Here is a 22,347-nt window from a genome sequence, read left to right on the forward strand (position 1 = left end):
ATGTCAGATTAACCTGATCTCTTTTTTTGAGAAAGTGACTCCCTTGCTGGATCAGGGGAATGTTGTAGATGTTGTTTATCTTGATTTCAGTAAGGCTATTGATAAGGTTCCACATACTATCCTTGTTGACAAGTTGGTAAAATGTGGTTTGGATCCTGTTACCGTTAGGTGGATCTGTAACTGGTTGACAGATCGCACCCAGAGAGTGCTTGTGAATGGTTCCTCATCCTCTTGGAAAGGAGTGACAAGTGGAGTGCCTCAAGGATCTGTCCTGGGACCTGTTTTGTTCAACATCTTTATAAATGATTTGGATGAAAGAATAGAGGGAATACTTATTAAATTTGCCGATTATACTAAATTGGGAGGGGTTGCAAATACAGTAGAAGACAGAAACAGGATACAGGATGACCTTGACAGGCTGGAAAACTGGGCTAAAACCAATAAAATGAATTTTAACAGGGATAAATGTAAAGTTCTGCAATTTGGTAGGAAAAATCCCATGCATATATAGGATGGGGGAGACTTGTCTTAGCAGTAGTATGTGTGAAAAGGATCTACGGGTCTTAGTGGATCATACACTGAACATGAGTCAACAGTGTGATGCGGTGGCTAAAAAGGCAAATGCAATTTTGTGCTGTAACAACCGAAGTAAAGTGTCCAAATCACGTGAAGTGATGGTATTGCTTTACTCTGCTCTGATAAGACCTCACCTGGAGTACTGTGTTCAGTTTTGGGCACCACATTTTAAGAAGGATATAGACAAGCTGGAACAGGTCCAGAGGAGGGCGACAAAGATGGTGATGGGTCTGGAGACCAAGTCCTATGAGGAACGGTTGAAGGAGCTGGGGATGTTTAGCCTGGAGAGGAGGTGGCTGAGAGATAATATGATCACCATCTTCAGGTACTTGAAGGGCTGTCATATAAAGGATGGTATGGAATTGTTTTCTGTGGCCCTGGAAGGTAGGACCAGAACCAATGGGTTGAAATTAAATCAAAAGAGTTTCCGGCTCAACGTTAGGAAGAACTTCCTGACTGTTAGAGCAATTCTTCAGTGGAACAGGCTTCCTCGGGAGGTGGTGGGCTCTCCTTCCTTGGAGGTTTTTAAACAGAGGCTAGATGGCCATCTGACAACGATGAAAATCCTGTGAATTTGGGGTAGGTATTTGTGGGTTTCCTGCATTGTGCAGGGGGTTGGACTAGATGACCATGGAGGTCCCTTCCAACTCTATGATTCTAGGAAAAGAAACCTCACGGAATTCACTTATTTAGATCTTTTTGTTTGTTTGTTTCATGAACCACATAATAAAACAGGAATTCAGCTAGATCAAGGACAGTTTTTCTATGGTGCTGTTCATCCATATGATACCACATGTCTCTACCAAGGAAGTCATTTTTGGTCTTGCTAGTACACTGGCTCAAGGATGAGAAATTAATAGATAAAAACAACAGCAGTAGGATAGGCTTTGCCAGAGAAAAAAAGTATCCAACAGCTGCTTTAGATACTACCAAATTCTTACACAAAAGCACTTCTACGTAGGAAGTAACATACATCCACAAGTAGATCATCATGCGACTGCACATATTTCACTAGCTGTAGATATTGTGGGAATCTATGCCTGGCTGCAGTTTTTTAGTTTGTGTCCATAGCACGCGTTTGCAAGAAAATGCATACAAGTGCAACCAGCGCACATAGCAACATTACGACGGTATAAAGGGATGACGCAAAAGTCCTTTTCTGATTGAAGATCTGAAATTATTCTCATTACCTTGGTCTTATTCTCCTTATCACCAAATTCTGGTGGAATTAGTAGGCATTACTTTAGTCTAAGAATTCTGAATTTCTGTTAAGTCATAAAGCACCAAAACTGTACACAATACTCCCCGTTTATAGCCCAAATATTTTGAATCATCTATAAGCAATCTGGATGGCCCAGGCTAGCCCAAACTTATCAGAAGCTAAGTGGTGTCAGCCCTGGTCCATATTTGGATGGGATAGCATGGAGGAAGTCCAGGGTCACTTCACAGAGGAAGGCAACGGCAAACCACCTCTGAAAGTCTATTGCCTTGCAAGCCCTATGGGACCATCATAAGTCAGCTGTGACTCAACAGCACTTTCCATCACTGTAAGCAATCTAGAAGAGTGCTGTTGTGCTCTATGCAGTGCAAGCAATGGCACTTAGGGTTGCCAACCTCCAAGTAGAGCCTGGAGAGTTCCTGCTTTTACAACTGATCTCCAGCTGGCAGAGATCAGCTCCCCTGGAGAAAATGGCTGTTTTGAAGGGTGAACTCTATGGCATTATACCATGCTGAGGCTCCTCCCCTCCCCAAATTTTGTCCTCTCCCAGTCTCCAGGTATTTTCCAACCCAGACTTGGCAATTCTAATAGCACTGCAACTGTTCACAATGCATTTAGCATCACTGAAGAAGACTTTTCTCTTCCATCCTCTTGCAAAAGCATACGGAAAAAACTGAAACTTGAGGAGTACCTATCTTGTAACTAAGGTTTGGATAAAGAAAAACCAGCCCCCTCAATACATACTCCGTTGTTACTACCACCCTCAAAAATGCCCAGCAAAGCTTGACCTTTAATGTGAGCTTAAGCGATGCAGAAAACTTCCAGTGGGTTTTCCGCAGTACGATGTTGCGACTTTAATAGGTTTCATCAAATTATTATTACAATTCAATATCTCCTATAGAAACAATACAAAACCAAATTTACTAATTCCAGTTTATGCCACATGACTCTGAGCAGTTTCTTCTACGGATTTTATGCAATATTGGAAGCTTTGATTCCCCTCCCTCCCCAGAATGCCATGTTACAGGAATTCTTCTGTGACTCTAGCCCAATGTAGATGTCAGCATCCATCTCCTCCCCACCCAGATCCATCCAATCAACCACAATGAGAGATAAACTGGTAAATCTTCCTCTGGTTAACAAAAAAAAAAAAGGGGGGGGGGAATAGTTGTTCACCTTTCCCAACAGGAAAGATTTCATTTGGGAAACATGTGACTTGGGAGGAGGGAAATGGGTGAGAGACGATTTCATTTACTGTAAAAAAAAATAAAAAAAAATCACCAGCCCTCAAACGCTGCAAAGTTACCTGACTCAGCTGCTTGTAGAAATCAAATTCAGTCAGAGATAACAGCTAATCATTTGTCACAGTAAGAAGCAATTCCCTGAAATCGGAAGGGAAAACCTGCCGCTTCAATCCTCAGGTCTGTCAGATTGCTAGAAATTACATTCTGCTCTGACTAACCTCTGCACTTGGATTGCTAACAACAAGCAGCCTGGTCTATCAAAAGAGAATATCATACAACCAGGAACAGCTTTTGATTTGTTCTATTCCAACAACCTGAAAAAAAAAGTTTATGGACATGCTTTACTGCCTAGACCTCAATTTTCACCAACCTGCATACCGTTTTGAATTTATGGCTTAACATACAGAGAGAGTAATATGGGTAAAATTTACAAGCTGATTATCTGTTTCTTCATAGTAGGAAAATTAGGGCTGATTTTACAACCACACAACAGATATTTGCTCTTTGATACCTTGAGGAAGGACATGCAATTCTGAAGGCCTCAATTAAAATGCTATATATAAGTTCATATTTGATGAACTTTTACCTTACATGAAGTTTCAAAATGAAATTTATATTCTTTTGCAGTGCTCTCTGGGAGTAAATTAAATGTATATCCTTCTATATAAACACTATTCATGCGGCAGTCATGTTATAAGTTTAATAAAAAAAATGATGTATCACCCCTGTTTGTAAGATTTATAATTCACATGGCAGCAGAGAAGCAGGGAGCTGAGCTACACTGCATTTTCTATACTTAACTCTGTTATCTATAGTACAAGGATGCTTATAGCACTGGGAGGAGGAAAACAGGAGGGAGCAGAAAAAAGAACTGGTGAATGAGTGTGTATTGGAAGGGCGGGAGCTCAGTGTCTTATCATTAGATGAGTTTCTTAAAAGAAAAGAAAAAAAGAATAACGGGGGTTTATAATGTAGTGTGTTTATCTCTGAAGGCTTGCCTTACCCAGGAGGCTAACACTATTAGCAAAACAAGTTTAGGCAAATCTATTCATTCTAGTTTTATTAGCAGGTAATGAAAAGGTGTAAGTTAAAGTGCGAAATGACTCTGTGTATTTTGAAAACAATATTTCAGCAAACAGCTTTATGCATCCAGGTCTCTTTATATTACGATTGCATATAGTACAATTCTTTCTAATAATGCAAAATGGTAGTTTTCAGTTGGTGATACAGGCTAGGCAAGGAAATTACATTCATGCTTACAGAATACTGCCTGTAAGCACTGTACTTTATATATTCTGCTGTTAAGGGCCATTCACAAGACCCTAAATTGAGCTTGCTTTCCAGTCTAGACATTGTTGTCTGTTTGGGTCTGCATATTGTTGTCTGTTGGGTCTGTATGTGCATATAATTGGGTGAGCTGGTTTATCATGAATACAAGCTTCCAGTATTATTGTGCTGAGGAGTGGAATTTTAGACTTTTGAAAGTGAGTCACAGAATGGTTACCATCATGAACATGTTTTGTATGGGCAAACAAAAAAATCATCGTGACTGGTTAAAAAAAAAAAGTCTAGAGCTGAGCTTGAGTTAAGTATTAATCCCAAATGCTTTTTTTTAATGGTTTGTGTTTCAACCTCGTACTAAGGACATTTGTCTGATAAGGCATTTTTTTGCCAACACCACATAAACAAATAAGCAGCGGCATTCAAACAGAACAGGCTTGCCAGTCCCCAGGTCCAGGCTGGGGTCTCCTGAGTTTTGGAAGCTCCTCCCCACTGCTTGCCAGCTGGCTGGAAGGGGGAAGCCCCATCCCAATGCTCATGATGTACCATTAAATCTCCACAGTTTTAGAAGAAGCTTGCCAACTGTGTCCTGGGATGTGTGTGTGCCTTTAAATCTCTGTAGGAGGAAAGCTGCAAGGGGTGGGGGTAAGCAGGCAGAGTCACATGGCTTTACCTGGTAAGTGTGTGAAACTGTGAGAAAGGAAGAGAACACAGTCCCTCTGTCTTGCATTTGTTTCAGAAGTTGTTTGCATAGTAAAATGGATAGTAAAGAGTTAGAACCGGATTATGAGATGGAGGAAAACTCCAGCCCCTAGACTGCTTTATTCCTTACGTTCATTTTCCTGTCTTAGTCTGAAAAAGTTGGTTGAAATACAGCAGACTGTTACATTCAGCAACTCCCATGAATAAACTGACCCGGTGAGATCACAAAAGTGCAGGCTTGCAAACTGTATTTATTTTGGCTGTTTTGTGAGTGTGCGTGTGTGTCCCTTAATAAAGCTCTGCTTGAAAATGCTACCAGAGCCTACCAAGTACTTGTGAGGGTATGACAAATTTCACTTTCATTTAGTGGAAGTGTAGCTGCTGGGGAACCTTTTGAAGGTAAAAAAAAAAAAAGAGTACGAGGACATGAAGACTATTCAGGGGAACTGTACTGCTGTCTTTTTATTTATTTAGGGAAGGGAAAGTCTCCTGGCTGCACCCTCAAAGTCCCCAGGTTTTTCCAGAGTTGGACCTGGCAACCCTAAAACAGAGTCCATTGAAATCAATGGGTTGTTGCTCTGCTAAGGATAACAATGAAGATAACCAACAACATTTGATTACAACACACCGGACACCATATAAGCTTTTCTGAACATTTTCTAGCATAAAAACAGAAATCAGTAATGCTAATGTAAGCTTTAAGAAAGTTATTAAGACCCCTCATATTTCTGATTCTTTCTCTTCAGGTTTGAAAGCAAAAAAAAAAAAAAACAGTTTGGAGAATAAGATTCATTTAATGGGCATTTTGAGGACTAAAAAAACAAACAAAACAAAAACCTTGGAAGGGAATATATAGTCTATCTGCTAGGCCAAACCAATACTGAGAATATTTCATGGGCTTCATAGAAGCCATCAATATGATAGTAGTATTTCAATGACAAGAATCTTGCGGCCCACATTTAGCACCTTGGCAAGAAGAAGAGGAAGAAACAGCTCTGAAACAAAAATATGGTGATTCCTACCTTGTAGCTGCATAGAAGTATCTCCATTTGGCCCTGTTAACTGAACCAACAGTCTACAGAACTGAAGCCCAGCTAAATGTAACTCATCTGCATAACTGGATTAAAAACAAAATGAGAAAAAAAATTAATGCAGTCTTGTGCCAGTATCTGCTGCTTTCATGGGGCTAAAATGGTCCTCTCTGTCCAGCTTTACTACAGGCTACGATTCTGACCCTCCTCCGTTAGTAATGGCTAAAGAAGGCGCATGACGTGTGTGCCTCTTGATTGGCCTAGAAGGTGGAGGACAAGTCAGCCTCCTCTCAACCTGTGCAATATTTATAGGCCTTGGCTTTGCTCATTGACAAGGTGAGAAACCAATCAACAAATGGGAACAAAATAGCATCACTAACCTGACTCATCCGTTTTTGTATCATCTCAATTATATGGTGCTCCAGCTTAACTGCCCAGAATTTAATGATCTTTCCATGGCACCATGACCCAAGTCCTCTACTCCCAGTGCAGCCCAATGAAAGAATGTACCTTGTACCTCTGTGGAAGCATAAAGCTGGATAGAGATGCCCTTTTTGCCCTGTGAGAGCAGCAGACACTGGCACAACCCTGCACTAATCTTTACAGCATTTAACAAGCTGAAGAAGAGCTTTGTATCAAAATATTTGAGTTATATTTATTTATTTTCTAAACGTTTGTATCCCACCTTTTCTCTTGTTTCAAGGCGGCTTACAGTAATAGCTAAAATATCCCCAACTAAAAGCAAAGATAAAATAGTAAGACCCAACCCCAGCCCTTTAAAGATGCCTGCCATATGGCTACGATCCCTTTACTAAGTGTCACTGTGGCATAAAAAAAAGCTGTGAAAAGTTCTGTTTCTGTGCTATCCTGCCCTGCATTGCTTCCTCAGTCAGGAGTTATTAGGATTGACTGTCCCTTTAAAGCTCCAAAGCAGTGGTAGTGGATGCATTTCACCATTCACCCCTCAAGCACTCTCCAAACTCAAGTCTTAATACAACAGGGGTGGGTGACCCACTGGTGGAACACAGCTACTGCGTGTTCTGTTGTGCTTTGAAGCTTTCAAGGATGGAATTTTTAGGGTGGAGCTCTGATACTGGGCTGGAGTGCCCATTGGCTTAACCCTGTTTTACGATTTTAATTATTCCTCTTTGCTAAAATGCTCCACCTTTGCTAAAATTTAATGTGCACACTTGGCTACACGCATGCATGTGCAACAGGAGAATAAACATGAAAAGAAACAAATGCTAAAACATCGCTGAATAGGCATCTATCAAAGCAAGGTGTTCAGATTTAAGACACGTTGAGACAACTCTTGAACAATTTCTAATGTCTCTAGAGGATATTTCATACAGCAAGGTTTTCAAAGGGCAGTTTCACAAAGCACAATATCTTTTGGAGTTATCATATGGTGGAGCTCTGCAAAACCAGACTGTTTGCAGTGACACTATATAAATGCAACCTCCACATTTTCAACAAGTTTTAGAGGGTTTGACAGTAAGATGGCATTATGCTCCACACCAAGTTGTTCTCCATCCCTTGCAACTTATAACAAAAAAGAGGTTGGCTAGTTCAAGTTTGGGCAAAAAAAGTTTGCAAGTTTCTGGCATAGAAAATTAAACTTAGAGGATGCCAAACCTGCCCTGTACCTAAGTCACTGGCTGAAATTTCATGAGCTTCATTAAACGCTATACTGGGAGTTTAATCTGTGAACTGTTTTTAAAATGTCAATTTCACTCTGAAGCATTCTGTAGAATTTATATCATGCCTGCTCACTAAAAATGGGCAGGCTCTGACTTGCCCAGATCAACCTTTCTGAATGACTTTTGTTAGGAATTAATATAGTCAGGTTTCTTAGACTCATGTCAAACATATGGCCCGGGGGAAAGAACCAGGGCTCTTATCTGGCCTGTGAGCAACTGGTGTGAGGGAGGGAAGGCAGAAGGCCACATGGAGGTGGCAAATGGGCACATGTGGTGTGGTGTGTGATCAAAGCTGTCAAGGAATAGAAAAGAAATTACTAGAGTGTGGGGCGAAGAGGCTGAGGTAAAATAGTGGGGGGACGTGTGGTATTTTTTTCCTCCTGCCTCCTCTAAACACAGCTCAGCAAGGATTGGTGAAGCCACTACATAGCTGGGTGGAGCTGAGCAGTTGGTGCTGCCACCCCTGCACCAAACAGCAACCATGGGGGGGGAGGGGGGGAGAGAGCAAGCATGAGGTGTGGCCGTTTGCCACTGAAGAGATTGGGCTGGCAGAGGAGGAGGAGGCCAAGTGTGTGGATTGGGAGTCTACTATGCTTTCTTATGCATGCCACAGGAGGTGGTGGCGGCTACAAGCATAGACAGCTTCAAGAGGGGGTTAGATAAAAATATGAAGCAGAGGTCCATCAGTGGCTATTAGCCACAGTGTGTGTGTGTGTGTATGTGTGTGTGTATATATATATATGTGTGTGTGTATTTTGCCACTGTGTGACACAGAGTGTTGGACTGGATGGGCCATTGGTCTGATCCAACATGGCTTCTCTTATGTTCTTTTATGACACAGAGTGTTGGACTGGATGGGCCATTGGCCTGATCCAACAGGGCTTCTCTTATATTCTTATGTGACACAGAGTGTTGGACTGGATGGGCCATTGGCCTGATCCAACAGGGCTTCTCTTATATTCTTATGTGACACAGAGTGTTGGACTGGATGGGCCATTGGCCTGATCCAACAGGGCTTCTCTTATGTTCTTCTGTGACACAGAGTGTTGGACTGGATGGGCCATTGGCCTGATCCAACAGGGCTTTTCTTATGTTCTTATGCTGCTCTGAGAGGAAAGATGTCTCAGCCTGGGAGGCAGAGTGAGTGTCATGCAGGTGAGAGACAGCAGTCTCCTTTCTCCCCCACACCTGTTCTCAGCCCCTAAGGAAAAGGGGTCATTGGAGGACAAAAAACACCTCTTGGAGGTTTTGGAAATATTCTCTCCATCAGGTCTTCCCCTTAGCCCCACCACGTCTGTGGGAAATGCAGCAGGGATGAGAACTGGAAGTGGGGATATCTGGGAGACCCAAGTTCAGAACCCCCCCCCCCCCCCACTAAGCCAAGAACTTGTTGTCTGGGTCTTCCAAGGCCAATCACTCAGCCTGAATCACCTCACAGGGCTTTTGGTGGTGGGGATGGGGCAGTGGACATGTAAGCCCAGTGTGCCTCATCAAGATCCTCAGAGGTAGCACAGTGGCAGAGAGACAGATCATAACCATGCTCTGCTGCTGAGGCTGGGTGCATGGGGGAGTGCTGAGAAACTACCTTATTGCAAGTAAGATACTCATCTAAAAGTGCTATATATACAAAAAGTAACTAGCTTTTATGGAAATGTAAGATATCCCCCCTTTTATGGTATCCATTGGGGTGTGGGGTGTGGGGGGAACTTGTCTTGCATATGATGAAATACATTTATTGGAGTTTTTGTAGATTCCCCAGTAAATCAATTGCTTTCCCTCATCAGAATCGATTACTTTTGTTTGTATTTTGAGCAAACAAAAATATTGTTCATTGGTTTACCTGTATCATTTATAAAGGCTATATCTCTGGTACCTGGCATTACATTTTATGGCACGTGTGGCCTTCCCTCACGAAGTGACATTTATGTCAGATCCAGCCCTCGTAAGAAATGATTTCAATATCTCTGGCATACATCATTCTCCCTTCTTCCATTTCATCCTCACAACAATCCTATGAGGGAAGTTAAATTGAAAACTTGCGGCCCAAGGACACTCACTGAACTTCATGGCACAACTGAAATTTCAATCTGGATTTTTCACATCTGTCTGACACTCAGGAACGGGACCAACTTTTCTGGAATCAAAAAGGACTCGGGCTGCCAAGCTCCTACGGGGGCAGGGGATCCCCTGGTCTGGAGAGCCCCAACCCGCTGGCAGGGAGCAGGCTTCTGGGGGATCCCTGCCCCTGAAAAGCCCTGTCACTGCACTGGGGACAGTGTGCTGGAAACGCTCTAAGACTCGCGATAAAACTGTATGGTACCATAGAGTTTTATCACAGATACTGGAGCATTCTCGGCGAAACACTGTACGAATTGCGGCGGAAGAACTTGGCAACCCTAAAAAGGATTGGTGGGGTGGCAGGAATAATTATTCTTGCATGGGTCCAACCCGTGTGTGTTTTTAAATGTTCCAAAAATCACCTCCACAAAGGTTACAATCAAAAAGAGAAGCCGTGTTGGACCAGGCCAATGGCTCATTCAGTCCAATACAGTGACCAAAACCCAGATACCATCAGGAGATCCAGCAGCAGGTTCAGAACTCCAGAAGCCCTCCCACTCTTGCCCCCCCCCCCCAAGTACCAAGAATACAGAGCATCACAGCCCCAGACATAGCATTCCATCTATATATTTTGGCTAATAGATACTCATGGACTTCTGCACCATGTATTTATACAATGCCCTCTTGAAGCACTCTATGCTTGTAGCCACCACCACTTCTGGTGGCAATAATTACTCTTTGGGTGAAGAAGGGGTTCCCTTGATCAGTTCTCAGTTTACTGCTCATTAATTTCATTGAGTGCCTATGAGTTCTTGTATTGTGAGAAAGGGAGAAAAGTACTTCTTTCTCTACCTTCTCTATCCTATGCATAATTCTGTAAACCTCTATTACATGTCACTCCTCAATTGTTCTCTGACTCCATCTCCCTAACCTTTTATCCTCATACACTGAACAGCCTGGAAGTAACCTATCACACAAATCCAAATAATGAAACCATGTGCAGAAGGAACAAATATCCAGTACCAGCCACAATAAAGCTTGTTGCGTGGTAGATGACTGACCACATCCAGCTTGTTTATACAAAGGCAGCTTTCTGTCACTTTAACAATCCCTTAGGTTGAAAATGAGAGGGTCTTTAAATGTGCAAAACATTATCTTATCAAAACTTAATGTATGAAAAGGAAGATGGGAGGTAAAAAGAAATTACCAAATAGTGAAGGGTTAATTAAGAACCTTTATAATATTTACCCCCACAACTTGCTGCTAACCATATCTAGGGAAAAGATACTATTTAGTTTGAGTAAGAGTATGGTTTTCTGACCCAGGGTTAATAAAAAATGTCAGCTCAAAGTAGCTTTAAAAAAAATTGCTCCTTCTGTATTTTTACAGTTGAGCTATAAATTCCTTATAAACAGAGATCATAATGAAAGTGCTGACACAACCTTTGCTACAGTGTGTTACCTGTTTCTTGGAGAGGAAAAATCCAGATCTCTTTTGTGAAACCCTGATGCTTGCAAATTCCACTATGCTGTTTTTGTTGTGGTGGTGGTTGTTTAAGTAAAGGACAATTTGTAGAAACTTTTAGGATTGCTAGTCATGTAACTCATAATATTACCTCACAGATGAAGAAACACTAACCCCATCAATTCTGAAATGTAAGTATCCACCTTCATAAGATAACTAGGAAATGCTGTATTTTTTTCCTTAGGTTTAACTAAATAATGTATGCATACTTTCATTGTGGCATGATGAAGCAATTTTAGCCTTTAAAACCCACAACTACTCAGGAGGGAAAAGGTCTGGTTCCTGCAACTTAAATAATTTAAACATCAGGGTGGAAATGCTTTCAGCAGTTTCCTTTTTGGAGACAAAGGAAGAAGAGTTCAAAATTCTCAGACACCAAGAAGAATATGAAAGAGTGATAAAAGACTAAACCACAGATATTTTCCCATGCAAGAGAAACTGATCGGAAGAGAAATGACCACACAGTCAACAGAAAACTGCCATTAAAAAAAAAATTAAAAAGATGATTGGCCTATTATTACAACAAACATGTTTTCTTAAAAATCAAATTAAAAATAGCACTCTCTCCTTTCACCCAAGTCAGAGCTGGTTTGTATATGCCAGGGGTGGCCAACGGTAGCTCTCCAGATGTTTTTTGCCTACAACTCACATCAGCCCCAGCCAGCATGGCCAATGGCTGGGGCTGTTGGAGTTGCAGGCAAAATACATCTGGAGAGCTACCGTTGGCCACCCCTGGTATATGCTTTGGGGTTAGGCAGATGTTAGGGGTCACTGAGGAAGCTGTGTGAAACTGTGCACTGCCAGCGGCCGCCTTCTGAGCTTACAGAAACATGTATGTCATAAAAAAACATAGAGATTTAAAAGCAATGAGAACTGAAAGGGACGTAGTCAGATTGGAGGATTATTTAGCATACAGGACTTCAGCTGTAGTCACGAAAGAACTATTAAACAACACAAGGAAATTTTGCATGCTTAGAAGGTAGGTAAAAATGGTCCTCTGACTCAGTGTCCTATTGGCCTTATGTCAGGTTTCGAAACATGCCGTAGGGAGAATTTGCTTTCTCACTTGCAGATCTGTAATGACATGCTTGTAAAAGAGCGTGGGACTGCAGCTGAAGCCGTGCTGTGGCCTTAGAGCAAAGCTTACAGCCTGAAGTATTTTAGTGAAAATAAAACACATACAAATAAATCCCCTGAGAACTTGGGAGAGAGTGCAAGGGGGAAGGACGTGAGGAAGAGAGAAAAGAAAAATAGAGCAAGGAGGCCAAAGGAGAAAACTGAAAGGAGAGGCAATAAAATGGAAAGTGAATCACCATTTGACAAGAAATAACCAGACACCTGTAACTTGTCATGAACATTAAACTCACTTATTCAATGTGTCTTCCAGTAAACCACTTACTGAATATGAATATTTGGCTGAGGTGGGTTTGAGGAGAGGGCTTGAGAATGAAGTTTGGGATGTGTCTTTGTTTTACTCACACAGTACACTACAGTGGAGATAATACATGTGAGAAAGTTTTCAGTCAGACCCTTGAGAGACATTTTGGTCCAGGAGAAGACAATAACAATACCCTTTCCTCCACCCACTACTTGGACTTCTGCCAGCATCTCTTTCCACGCTTTGCAACTCTGCTAGAAAGGGAATCCCATAGTCATTCCTGGTTCTGGGGGAAGCCTTCTAGGAATGTCACTGAAAGATAGGCCTTGGGAATCCTGCCTGGTTCCTTGCCTTCTTAATGCATCAACACATTCAGCTTTTTTGAAGGTCTTCTGCCAGATATTACAGGGTGACCAGTTATAGTTTAAACACACCTGCCAACCTATGCATTACAAGTCAGATTAAAAATATGTTTAAAATCTGCATTTGCCTTAAAGTAGAATATTTAGTCTTACCTGAATGCTATGCTGTAGCGACACAAATTTCAGGGCCTAGGACAAGGCCAATTCTCTCACTGATACCACTCAACTGTGATATTTTCTGTTATGATGATACAGTAGTATAACTAAATGTGGACTATTTGTAAGATGAGACACCTTCGTAAGATAACTAGGAAATGCTGTATTTTTCCTTAGGTTTAACTAAATAATGTATGCATACTTTCATTGTGGCATGACGAAGCAATTTTAGCCTTTAAAACCCACAACTACTCAGGAGGGAAAAGGCCTACAATTCACATCTATCACCCACAGCTTACATGATGCATGCAGGGCTTTCAGATAGCAGTGTTGTCTGCCTGTCAACGCAGTCGATGGAGATGAACGGTGAACCACCATGATTGGTGCCGTTTGCAAGATAAATTTGTACTCTGTGGGCCCATCTCTCAAGTATTTTATATGCTATTTCTAATTGCATACTTCAGAAACAGAGGCCAATTTGTTGCAAATATTCCCTACAAGCAAGGGCCAGGCAACATCTGGTCAACATTGGCCTTTCCTTGTAACCCATAGAGTGCAGTCCCACTCCAATGAGAGAAATCAAGTAGATAAATATTCTGTATCTTCTCCTTTGTCACTTCGGTTTTTTTTTTACAAAGAAGCATGGGAAGTAAGAGTGAACGGCATTTTATGCTTTCCCTGCTTCTATTGCAGAGTGAATAATGGAAGGCACACAACAATTTCGAGTGAAATCTTTTACTTTGAATGTTAGAGCAGAAAAAGTAGAACCAGCCTGATCCTTGTGCGGAACTCTTGCAAATGCACAGGTAAGCTTCCGCAGCATCAGAACACACCCACATCATTGCACTTTTGCTTTAACTGGTTTTATGTAACATTTGAGCTACTGCTAAGTAACTAACAGAGTCTCAGAGAAATCACAAGAGGTCAAACAGAAATGCGGGCTATGGCTTCAGACTTTAAATACAGTGTGGTGGATCCTATCCAATGACTCCTAAAAGCAAAGTTTGGAGCTTTCATCCAGATGAAGAAGACTTCTGCAGACTTCAGTGGCTCTTTCATTAGAGAAAGGCCGATTCGGTTGCCTTTGCCCCAGCATTACGGCTCTATTTTTCCCCAGGGCTACTGTCGGATTCTGCACTATTTGAGCCGGTGCTGCGGACTGACCCGCTTCTCGCCCTTTTATGCACGGCGCCAACGTGATCATTTTCCCAGAAGTTTATGGTTGCCCCGTGCTCAGGGATCTAGATTCTTGTGTGGAACTCTTGCAAATGCACAGGTAAGCTTCCGCAGCATTAGAACACACCCACATCATTCCACACCCACGATTCCACCCTGTTATTGCGTCATTCACTTGTGCATAACTTTTGCTCCCTTCCCTTTGAAATCATGCCTGGCAATGAACCATTTTTTAAAAACAAAAAACTCCATTTAGCGTTACAACACAACACAGTACATAGCGATGTAACACAAGCCTTTTTCCCAATTCTCCGAACATCTATTTCATTGTACCCCCCCCCACCCCCGAGCTTTTATGGCTTTCCATGTTTTGCTATGATCTTCAAACATGGGAATTAGCTTTTGGTTTTTTTCCTTGGAAAAAGTGTCTCCTCTCCTCCCTCAACCGAACCCCTCCCCCCAAATAATCTCATTCATGTTGCTGTTTGTGCTTCAGTACTGTTTTCAAGGGATAATCGTGTGTTTTACATTCAACATGTATCTTGTTGATCACGTGCTTGCATGCCCATTGAATGTGACCCGCCATTTTGTGCATTAGACCATGGGAGGGACGGTGGCTCAGTGGTAGAGCATCTGCTTGGGAAGCAGAAGGTCCCAGGTTCAATCCATGGCATCTCCAAAAAAGGGTCCAGGCAAAGAGGTGTGAACAACCTCAGCTGGAGACCCTGGAGAGCCGCTGCCAGTCTGAGAAGACAATACTGACTTTGATGGACCAAGGGTCTGATTCAGTAGAAGGCAGCTTCATATGTTCATATGGGAGGCAAATGATGGTGGTGGCTTCAGCAGGAATCACAGGCTTGTGAGATCTTGATGCCCCCAGTTCACATTTGAGAATCCTCAACCTTGCAGTCACAAGCCAGCCAGTGAGCATGTCAGACCATGTGTGCTGGCAAATCAGATCTTCTGGATGGCCTGGCAGGAAAAAAAGGGAAGTTTGGAATTGCATTGTGGGATGAAGGGGGATTACTTTACTGCTGTCTTCCATTAGGTTTCAATTATTGTGTTGTAACACAAACAAGCACACATTTAAAAAAAAAAAAGAGGTGGGAAAGGTACATTAAACTTCTGTGTGTGCAGCATGGATGAGTACCCAATCGGGATGCGGCAGCGATACGCATGGTGGTCATGTTCATTAATATTCATTATGCTGGAAATCACAGATCACGTAATGCAAACACGCATGCATAAAAAAAAAGGGGTGTAAGGAGGAGAGGAGAAAATAACTCCAAATGTGGGGGGAACTTCCTGAGCAACAGTAATGCGGAATCAAAAGACATGGAACAGATTGAAAGCTGCTCTGGAAAAAATCCTCTAATGCGGAATTGGAACAACAGACCCGCAGTGAAAGGGAGGCAAACGCCAACTGCGAGGAAGGAGTACTTTCACCAGCACACATTACCAGGTCTAAATAGTCTCTAGCACTTAGCATTTTGTAGTGAGAAAAATGCAAACTCATACAACACAATTACAGCAACTTTTTTTGTTATTTATGACTGATACCTGATTAAAAACCTGAGAAGAGCTGCCATATGTTACTTGGGTCCATTCATACACTTCAGCAAGGCTGACTGATCCAGAGTCTACTCACTTTTCTATGGAGCATCATATCTCAGTTTCTGTGAGATCTTGTTCTATGAGGTATCTACCACACTAGAAGGAGGCAGACCCCATATGACTCACAAGAAGCTCACCTCACCCTATCCATTGCGTCTGTGGAACAAAAAATATCCCCCTTCAATGGCTTCATCGAGTCAGCACTCCACAATACAGACCAGCTAACAGGGCTGGCTTCAGTGTGCCTGGCTCCTTGGGCGAGGCCCTGCCCTGCCCCGCCACCCAACAACCCACAGCCTTCCTCCCCCCACTCTCACCCTTGGGAAGGGTGAGGGTGAGTGCCACGGTGGCGGTGCAGCTCCTGTGCCTCAGAGTGTGTACGCTGCCCATCCACCAATGCTCAGTCCAGCCACAGTCACTTCTGGAAGCAACTCTGAGATGCAGAAGCCACGCCGTCACGTTTATCTATTTCCCTTACTAAAGAGGTGAGGGTGGGTGAGAGGGCTGCCTAATGGATGGGCCAGCCCTGCCAGCTAAGCTTGTTCTTCTTCACAGTAAGTCTGTAAACAGTTCTATTTTGAAGAACCGGTCTGATGTCACAAAATAAAAGCTTACTAAGTTACTGAGGAAGGCAATGGCAAACCACCCTGTAAAAAGTCTGCCACGAAAACGTCGTGATGTGACATCACCCCAAAGTCAGAAATGACTGGTGCTTGCACAGGGGACTGACAAGATTTGAGGACTATGAAAGTAAAAGAAGGAAGGAAAAGACCTGGAGTTACATTATTCCGAATATAGTATTCTGCTCCTCTATATTACATGTACTGAGTACCTCTCCTCAATATGCCCAAGCTCACTGAATCAAAGGGCAGACACATTTTAAAGACATAAACAGGCAGAGAAATGTTTCCTCCTATTTTATATTGTATGCAATTTATTATTGATTTGTACCACAGTTTTAATGATCCTCCAGCTTTATCGTTTTTACTTACTGTCAACCACTAGGAGGCCCATTGGTTGAAAAGCAGGGTGAAAGTGGGAAAAAAATGATGTCATAACTGCAAGTTTATCAATCTGGGCCACTAGGGATTATTGGGAACAGGATATCTGCATGTGTTTGTTCTGTACAAAGTATCCACTGATTTCCTTTAGGTGCCAAAATTGCACTAGGAACAATCTTTGTTTTGGTCATTTGTTTGTATGTCCCTTGCGTCTTTGCAAAACAAACAAATAAAAACCTCGCTGTTCTTCATATTTGATTATGAAGAGCTCTATAGCCTAGCCATTCATTTATTTACTTTAGGTATTTTTGCTCTGCTTTTCTCTCCAGTGGGAACCCAAAGCAGCTTCCAAAACACAATTTAAAATGAAACAATGAAACCAAACAAATAAATAAGAATTTTAGTTCTACGGTTCAAAGGAGAGCAGAAATTCTCTCTTACCAAAAATGGACTACTGCGTAAGGTAATAACCAATTTAAAAGGCCATCAGTACTAACTGAACAAAACCCTTGGTCCACAACCCAGGTTAGTAAGTTGTTGCTGGACAGGAGAACTCTGAGGAAAAATGGCAGGGATGTCCAGCCTCGGCCCCAAGCTCTTCCATAGCAGGTACAAAGCAATCATCCTGCCTCCACATTTCTTCTTTGCTTCAGGGCTAGCAAGGACTTTAAAAAACATCAGGAATCTCTAGCTGCTGACTCCCTCGTTTATTAACTACCACGCTCTCATGCAGGTAATTGACTTACACATATAAAAAATAAAACTTTGAACCCGCCCCCAAGTTCCCTTATTCCATTTATCCTGATTTCTGGTCTGAATCCTACTGCTTCACACCTGGCAGACAGAAGAATTTTTTTTTAAAGAAAAAGATAGTATTAACAAGATACTAATATTAATAAGATGCTAAACTCCTTTAGTATATTAAATCAGGCAGATTGCTTCTCTCCTTCTAATTATGAATGTAGCAGTTACAAAAGAAACTGTCATTTTGATGGAGTAAAAGACATTCTGTCTGCCAAAAATGTCCAACCATAATTTTTAAAAAAATCATCTGCATTAAGAACACGCTACTTTTTATGATGTACTGTCTTACTGGAAACCTAATTTGCTTTCAGCCTCAGAGACAACACATAGCATAAGTTTGTGTGGCTAATTTTCTTGGAAATACGAGTAATTAGAATAGAGGACCATCTCCAGAGCAAGCGATGGACGGTATTTAAAAATCAGAATAAATGTTCACATTGCAGGTTTATTTTTTCTCCCCTTTTGAGCCACTTACCACTAAAAGAGAACTGGGAAGATGGAGATGCACTTGTAAGTCTCAGTGTTAAGCCAAAGACTACAAAAAACTATCAGTACACTGTGAATGACTGCAGCAAGGTTTGTTACCTGAGGTGAGCACTCCCTGAGCTACTGGAGTATAAAATCATTAGGCATATGTTTTGAGCTAGTATTACAAACTAATAAATGGCAACACACACACACACACACCTGTGCTACGGCCCCAGTGCTAGGTTTTTATACACAGAGTAATAGTGCAGATCAATTTTCACCACCCTTTCTCGTGCTAGCCTATTCCAAGACCTTCAGCCACTGGAGGGACTGCTGGAGCAACACCATTCATTCCAGAGAGTTGTCCAGATGCCAACTCCATTGCATCATTGTCAGTTTTATTCTATCTACAACTGGACAAGCCTGCAGTCCCAGCCCCTATCCACCCACTCAGTACTGCAACAATTGGAAACTGTGTTCTGCTGCTTAAAGAGTTTACAAGCCCTCTGAAAGAAAACAGAACAGTTGCATATTAATGTGTGTGACAAAACTCCCTGAAAGATCACATAACAGGGAGCAGCAAAAAGCAAAAACAAAAATCAGCATTGGGGGTTTTTTTTGGGGGGGGGGGGACAAAAATATGTAATGCTGTTGAGCTGCTACAAGCTACATATCAGGCAGTGGATTTTAAAATAAATCCACAATAAACATCGATATTCCAAATGTATTGAGCTTCTATAGCAACTGGGCTCTCTCTAATTGCTATGAAGTATAGCTAGCACAGGTCACCGGTTGTTACACTGATGTAGTGGTATTTGCCGAAATCAAAGCCTGCAAAAGCAGTATCTCTGCCAGGTTACAAAAATAACTACTAAATCACACTTATGTTATAATTAAAGAGAATGCCCCCAATAAGGCAGGAAAGAGTGTGAGCATAAACCTTTGCCATATATCTTTTTGCTGTTCATTAATCTATGGAAATAAGGGTGGCAGGTTTATTTAAATACCACGGGAACCGTGGAAATTAGTTACTTTTCATTTTGAAAAAAAAAAAAATTCAGGAAACTATGAGAGATGTTTCATTTTATGGCCTTTCTTTCCACACCCCCTTCCACCCCCTCAAAAAAGGAAGGCTTCTAATTACGATCCAGAGATGGCCATTGCTCATTTCAGCCAGTAATGAGACACATTTGAGTGCGAGAGCTTTGATAGCAGAGTAAGCACGATCCCAGTGCAGTTTCCTCTCATGAAAGAGAACGAGAGCAGGAAAGAGAGAGAAAGCTCCAGAATGGATATAGTTTTAATAGAGCAGAGAAAAGGAAAGCTCTTGACGATGACCCCATTCCCCCCTCTCCAGGAAAAAGCACAAGGCGCTTTATCTGCCAAAGGCGGCCTCTGAAGGGACTCGCACTACGGAAGTACCAATTGTCAGTACTTCAAGCCACATCACTCAGGAGCAGAGAAATAGAATAAAGTTGTGCAGCAAATGGGAAATTATGATATAACTCAAGTGTGCCGCCAAGAAACATGAATAACCTAAACATTCCTCTGCTTTCAGTTCTCCCCCTCCATCCACCCGCTGCCCCTCCCCTAAACCTAAAGCAAACACTTTTGCAATGGCTTCTTCGACTTCAGTATGACTGTCCACAATGGAAGTTGGGACTTTTAAAGAGACATCTTTAGAGACAAACATTGTGTGAAAGCTAGAGACAATTTAGGCAACGGAAACCGAGTGAGACAGCTGAAGTTCTGAACAGCTGGCATTCACTAGATAATTTAAGGGAAAATGACCCTTCTGTATGATTTTGAACTAAAGAACTGTCAGGCGCCATTACTTCCAATAGGGATGGGGCCACTATGGAGCTTGCTTTATACAGAGGTAACACATCGGTATAATTTTCAAGTTTGTGGCTTTTCAAAAGTGGGTGAATGTGGATACTATGAATACTAGTGCAAATGTGGAATCGGTTACTGAAACATAAAATCTGCATTACCTGAGAACGAAATCCAAAAGAGAAATTAACCTTTATCATAAGAAAGCACCCAACAAACACTAGGAATGGTGCTGTTCCAAGGAACATTTTGCACTGAAGTTATTTTTCATGTTTTTTGTAAAGTTCGGTGCCAGAAAAATGCAACAATTGTTAAGAAAACAGAAGTACAATGTAACTTAAGGAGAGGAAAAAGAGATGGTGAGAGATTCAAACACAGGATAAAATAAAAGAATGAATTGACCAATGTTATGTTATACATAGCTGACGCTGTAGTCCAGCAATGTGAACAACCGCTGGTATCATATTAAAATCAATACTTTCTATTCCCTTACTTGGAAGCTTCCATGCTATACCGCACATTTTAAAATGACACAAACACCTTCCATAGGTTTAAGGAAATATATTAAGAATAATTTAGTAATTTGGGAATGGAATTAAAACAGTTTGAGGCACATGGTGATGGAACTACTGTTAAGTGATAATCATCATTAACTTTGTCAGATGTGTTACAAAGATGGAATGTCACATCACCCGTTGAAAAGGAATCAACAGAGGGATTCTGAGAAGAGTGCTTTGGGTTTTGCACTGTCTGTGTGGGACCAGAAAGAAAATGGTTATTTAAGCTGCAGTCTGTTGGGACCTGTTGAGAATCCTGTGGTGTGTGGTGGAATTTTAGAGCTAAACTAAATCTGTGAGAAGAAGTACCCACAAATTAAAAATAAAGGTAGCATGCCTTGGGTTTCATACAATATTCATTGCACATGTGACCATGTTTCATGTACCTTGACAGCCCTGCCCATCAATTTTTGGACCTTTGAGAGTCATTGGGTGATAACAGATGGGCAGTTAGGGGCGTCTGAGAGATGCCTAAAAAAACAGTCCCAAAAAATCCTTGCAAATGTGAACATCTACTGCTGGGCTCAATCCCATACTCACCCCGTCCTCCAGCAGCCTCAGAGTGGCTCAAAAGCTACCACTGTTGAAATGGCAGCAAATGTTTGAGCTCCATGCCAGTTGCCTCTTCGGTGTCTAGATGGGGAAGTGTGCAAGTGAGGTGCCTTGACAGTGTGACACCGCCAAGCCACCTGAAGCCATTAAAAACTACGCAGAGTACTTGAGCGCATGAGCGCTTGACTTCGGGGAGAAAAAGAGCAGTCTGGCCTTTGAGGACCCCTCCCCATCTGATCACGCCAAGCCACCTTGCAGATGGGGTGGGGCTGCCTCGCCGGGGAGCAGGCAGATGGTTTGGGATGGCTCTTTTTGAGCTGACCCGATTTGGGATGCCTCCGATCCACCCCTAATGCCCGTCTGTTACCACCCATTAAGTGGGACCATCAAGAACGATTTTTCTTGTACAGCAAATCACAGGTCTTACAGTCTAGACCGAAATAAATACATAAAGGAGTTCAAGAAGCTTCACTTCCTAGTAAGTGTACTTAGAATGAATTTTTAAGTTTGGGAACACTGAATCAGAATGTGTGAAGTCCAGCTCAAAATCGAAAATCTCAACAGTTTTTTTTTTAAAGCAGGAACACAGTTCCAGCTGGCTCGGTGTAAGAGGGTGTGGCCTACTATGTCAATGAAGTGTCTGAAGGGTTTTATCTACAAAAAAAGCCCTTTCTGTACTTATATGTGGGTTGCTAAGATCTATTACGGACACCCCAGCTCATTCTTTGTATATGGCCCAGAAGTAATCCGGAAGAGTGCTAATAGCAGTGGAAAGACACCATCTAGACATTCACATGAGAATTAGGGGTAATTCCTAATTTCACATCTGTGGTTTAATGAATGTGTGACCTGTTCCATGTCTCTGCTATGTATACTTGGAGCCAGGATCTATTGGTGTTGACACACGACAGTAACACTTTGCAGGTGAAACAATCCTATCAAAATCAACAGGAGTGCTGCCATGGAAAGACATTATTCAATGTGACTGAGAGAAGCTGACTCCTGCCTTGAGACAGGATATCATTTAAAGAAATAAAGATTTCTTCCAATACTGACATCCCTGTAAATCAAAGTCAACTAATTTGACAACAAAGCCAGTATTGTATAATGT

General features: G+C 41.9%; 1 protein-coding gene across 5 annotated transcripts in view; it reads right to left on the reverse strand.

The window, feature by feature from the left end:
- ZEB2 (zinc finger E-box binding homeobox 2) overlaps positions 1-22,347 on the reverse strand; it is a 212,795-nt gene that overhangs the window by 114,316 nt on the left and 76,132 nt on the right. Inside the window, exon 2 of one of the 5 annotated variants that reach the window (XM_060257295.1) lies at positions 6,045-6,139. The exons of the other annotated variants lie outside the window; for them this stretch is intronic. Within the exon in view, the coding sequence (XP_060113278.1) occupies positions 6,045-6,057 (13 nt within the window). The 5' untranslated portion in view covers positions 6,058-6,139. The remainder of the gene's footprint in view (positions 1-6,044; positions 6,140-22,347) is intronic. 5 annotated transcript variants of the gene reach the window in all.

Source organism: Heteronotia binoei, chromosome 16 (assembly GCF_032191835.1).
Source record: "Heteronotia binoei isolate CCM8104 ecotype False Entrance Well chromosome 16, APGP_CSIRO_Hbin_v1, whole genome shotgun sequence".
NCBI classification, from domain to species: domain Eukaryota; kingdom Metazoa; phylum Chordata; class Lepidosauria; order Squamata; family Gekkonidae; genus Heteronotia; species Heteronotia binoei.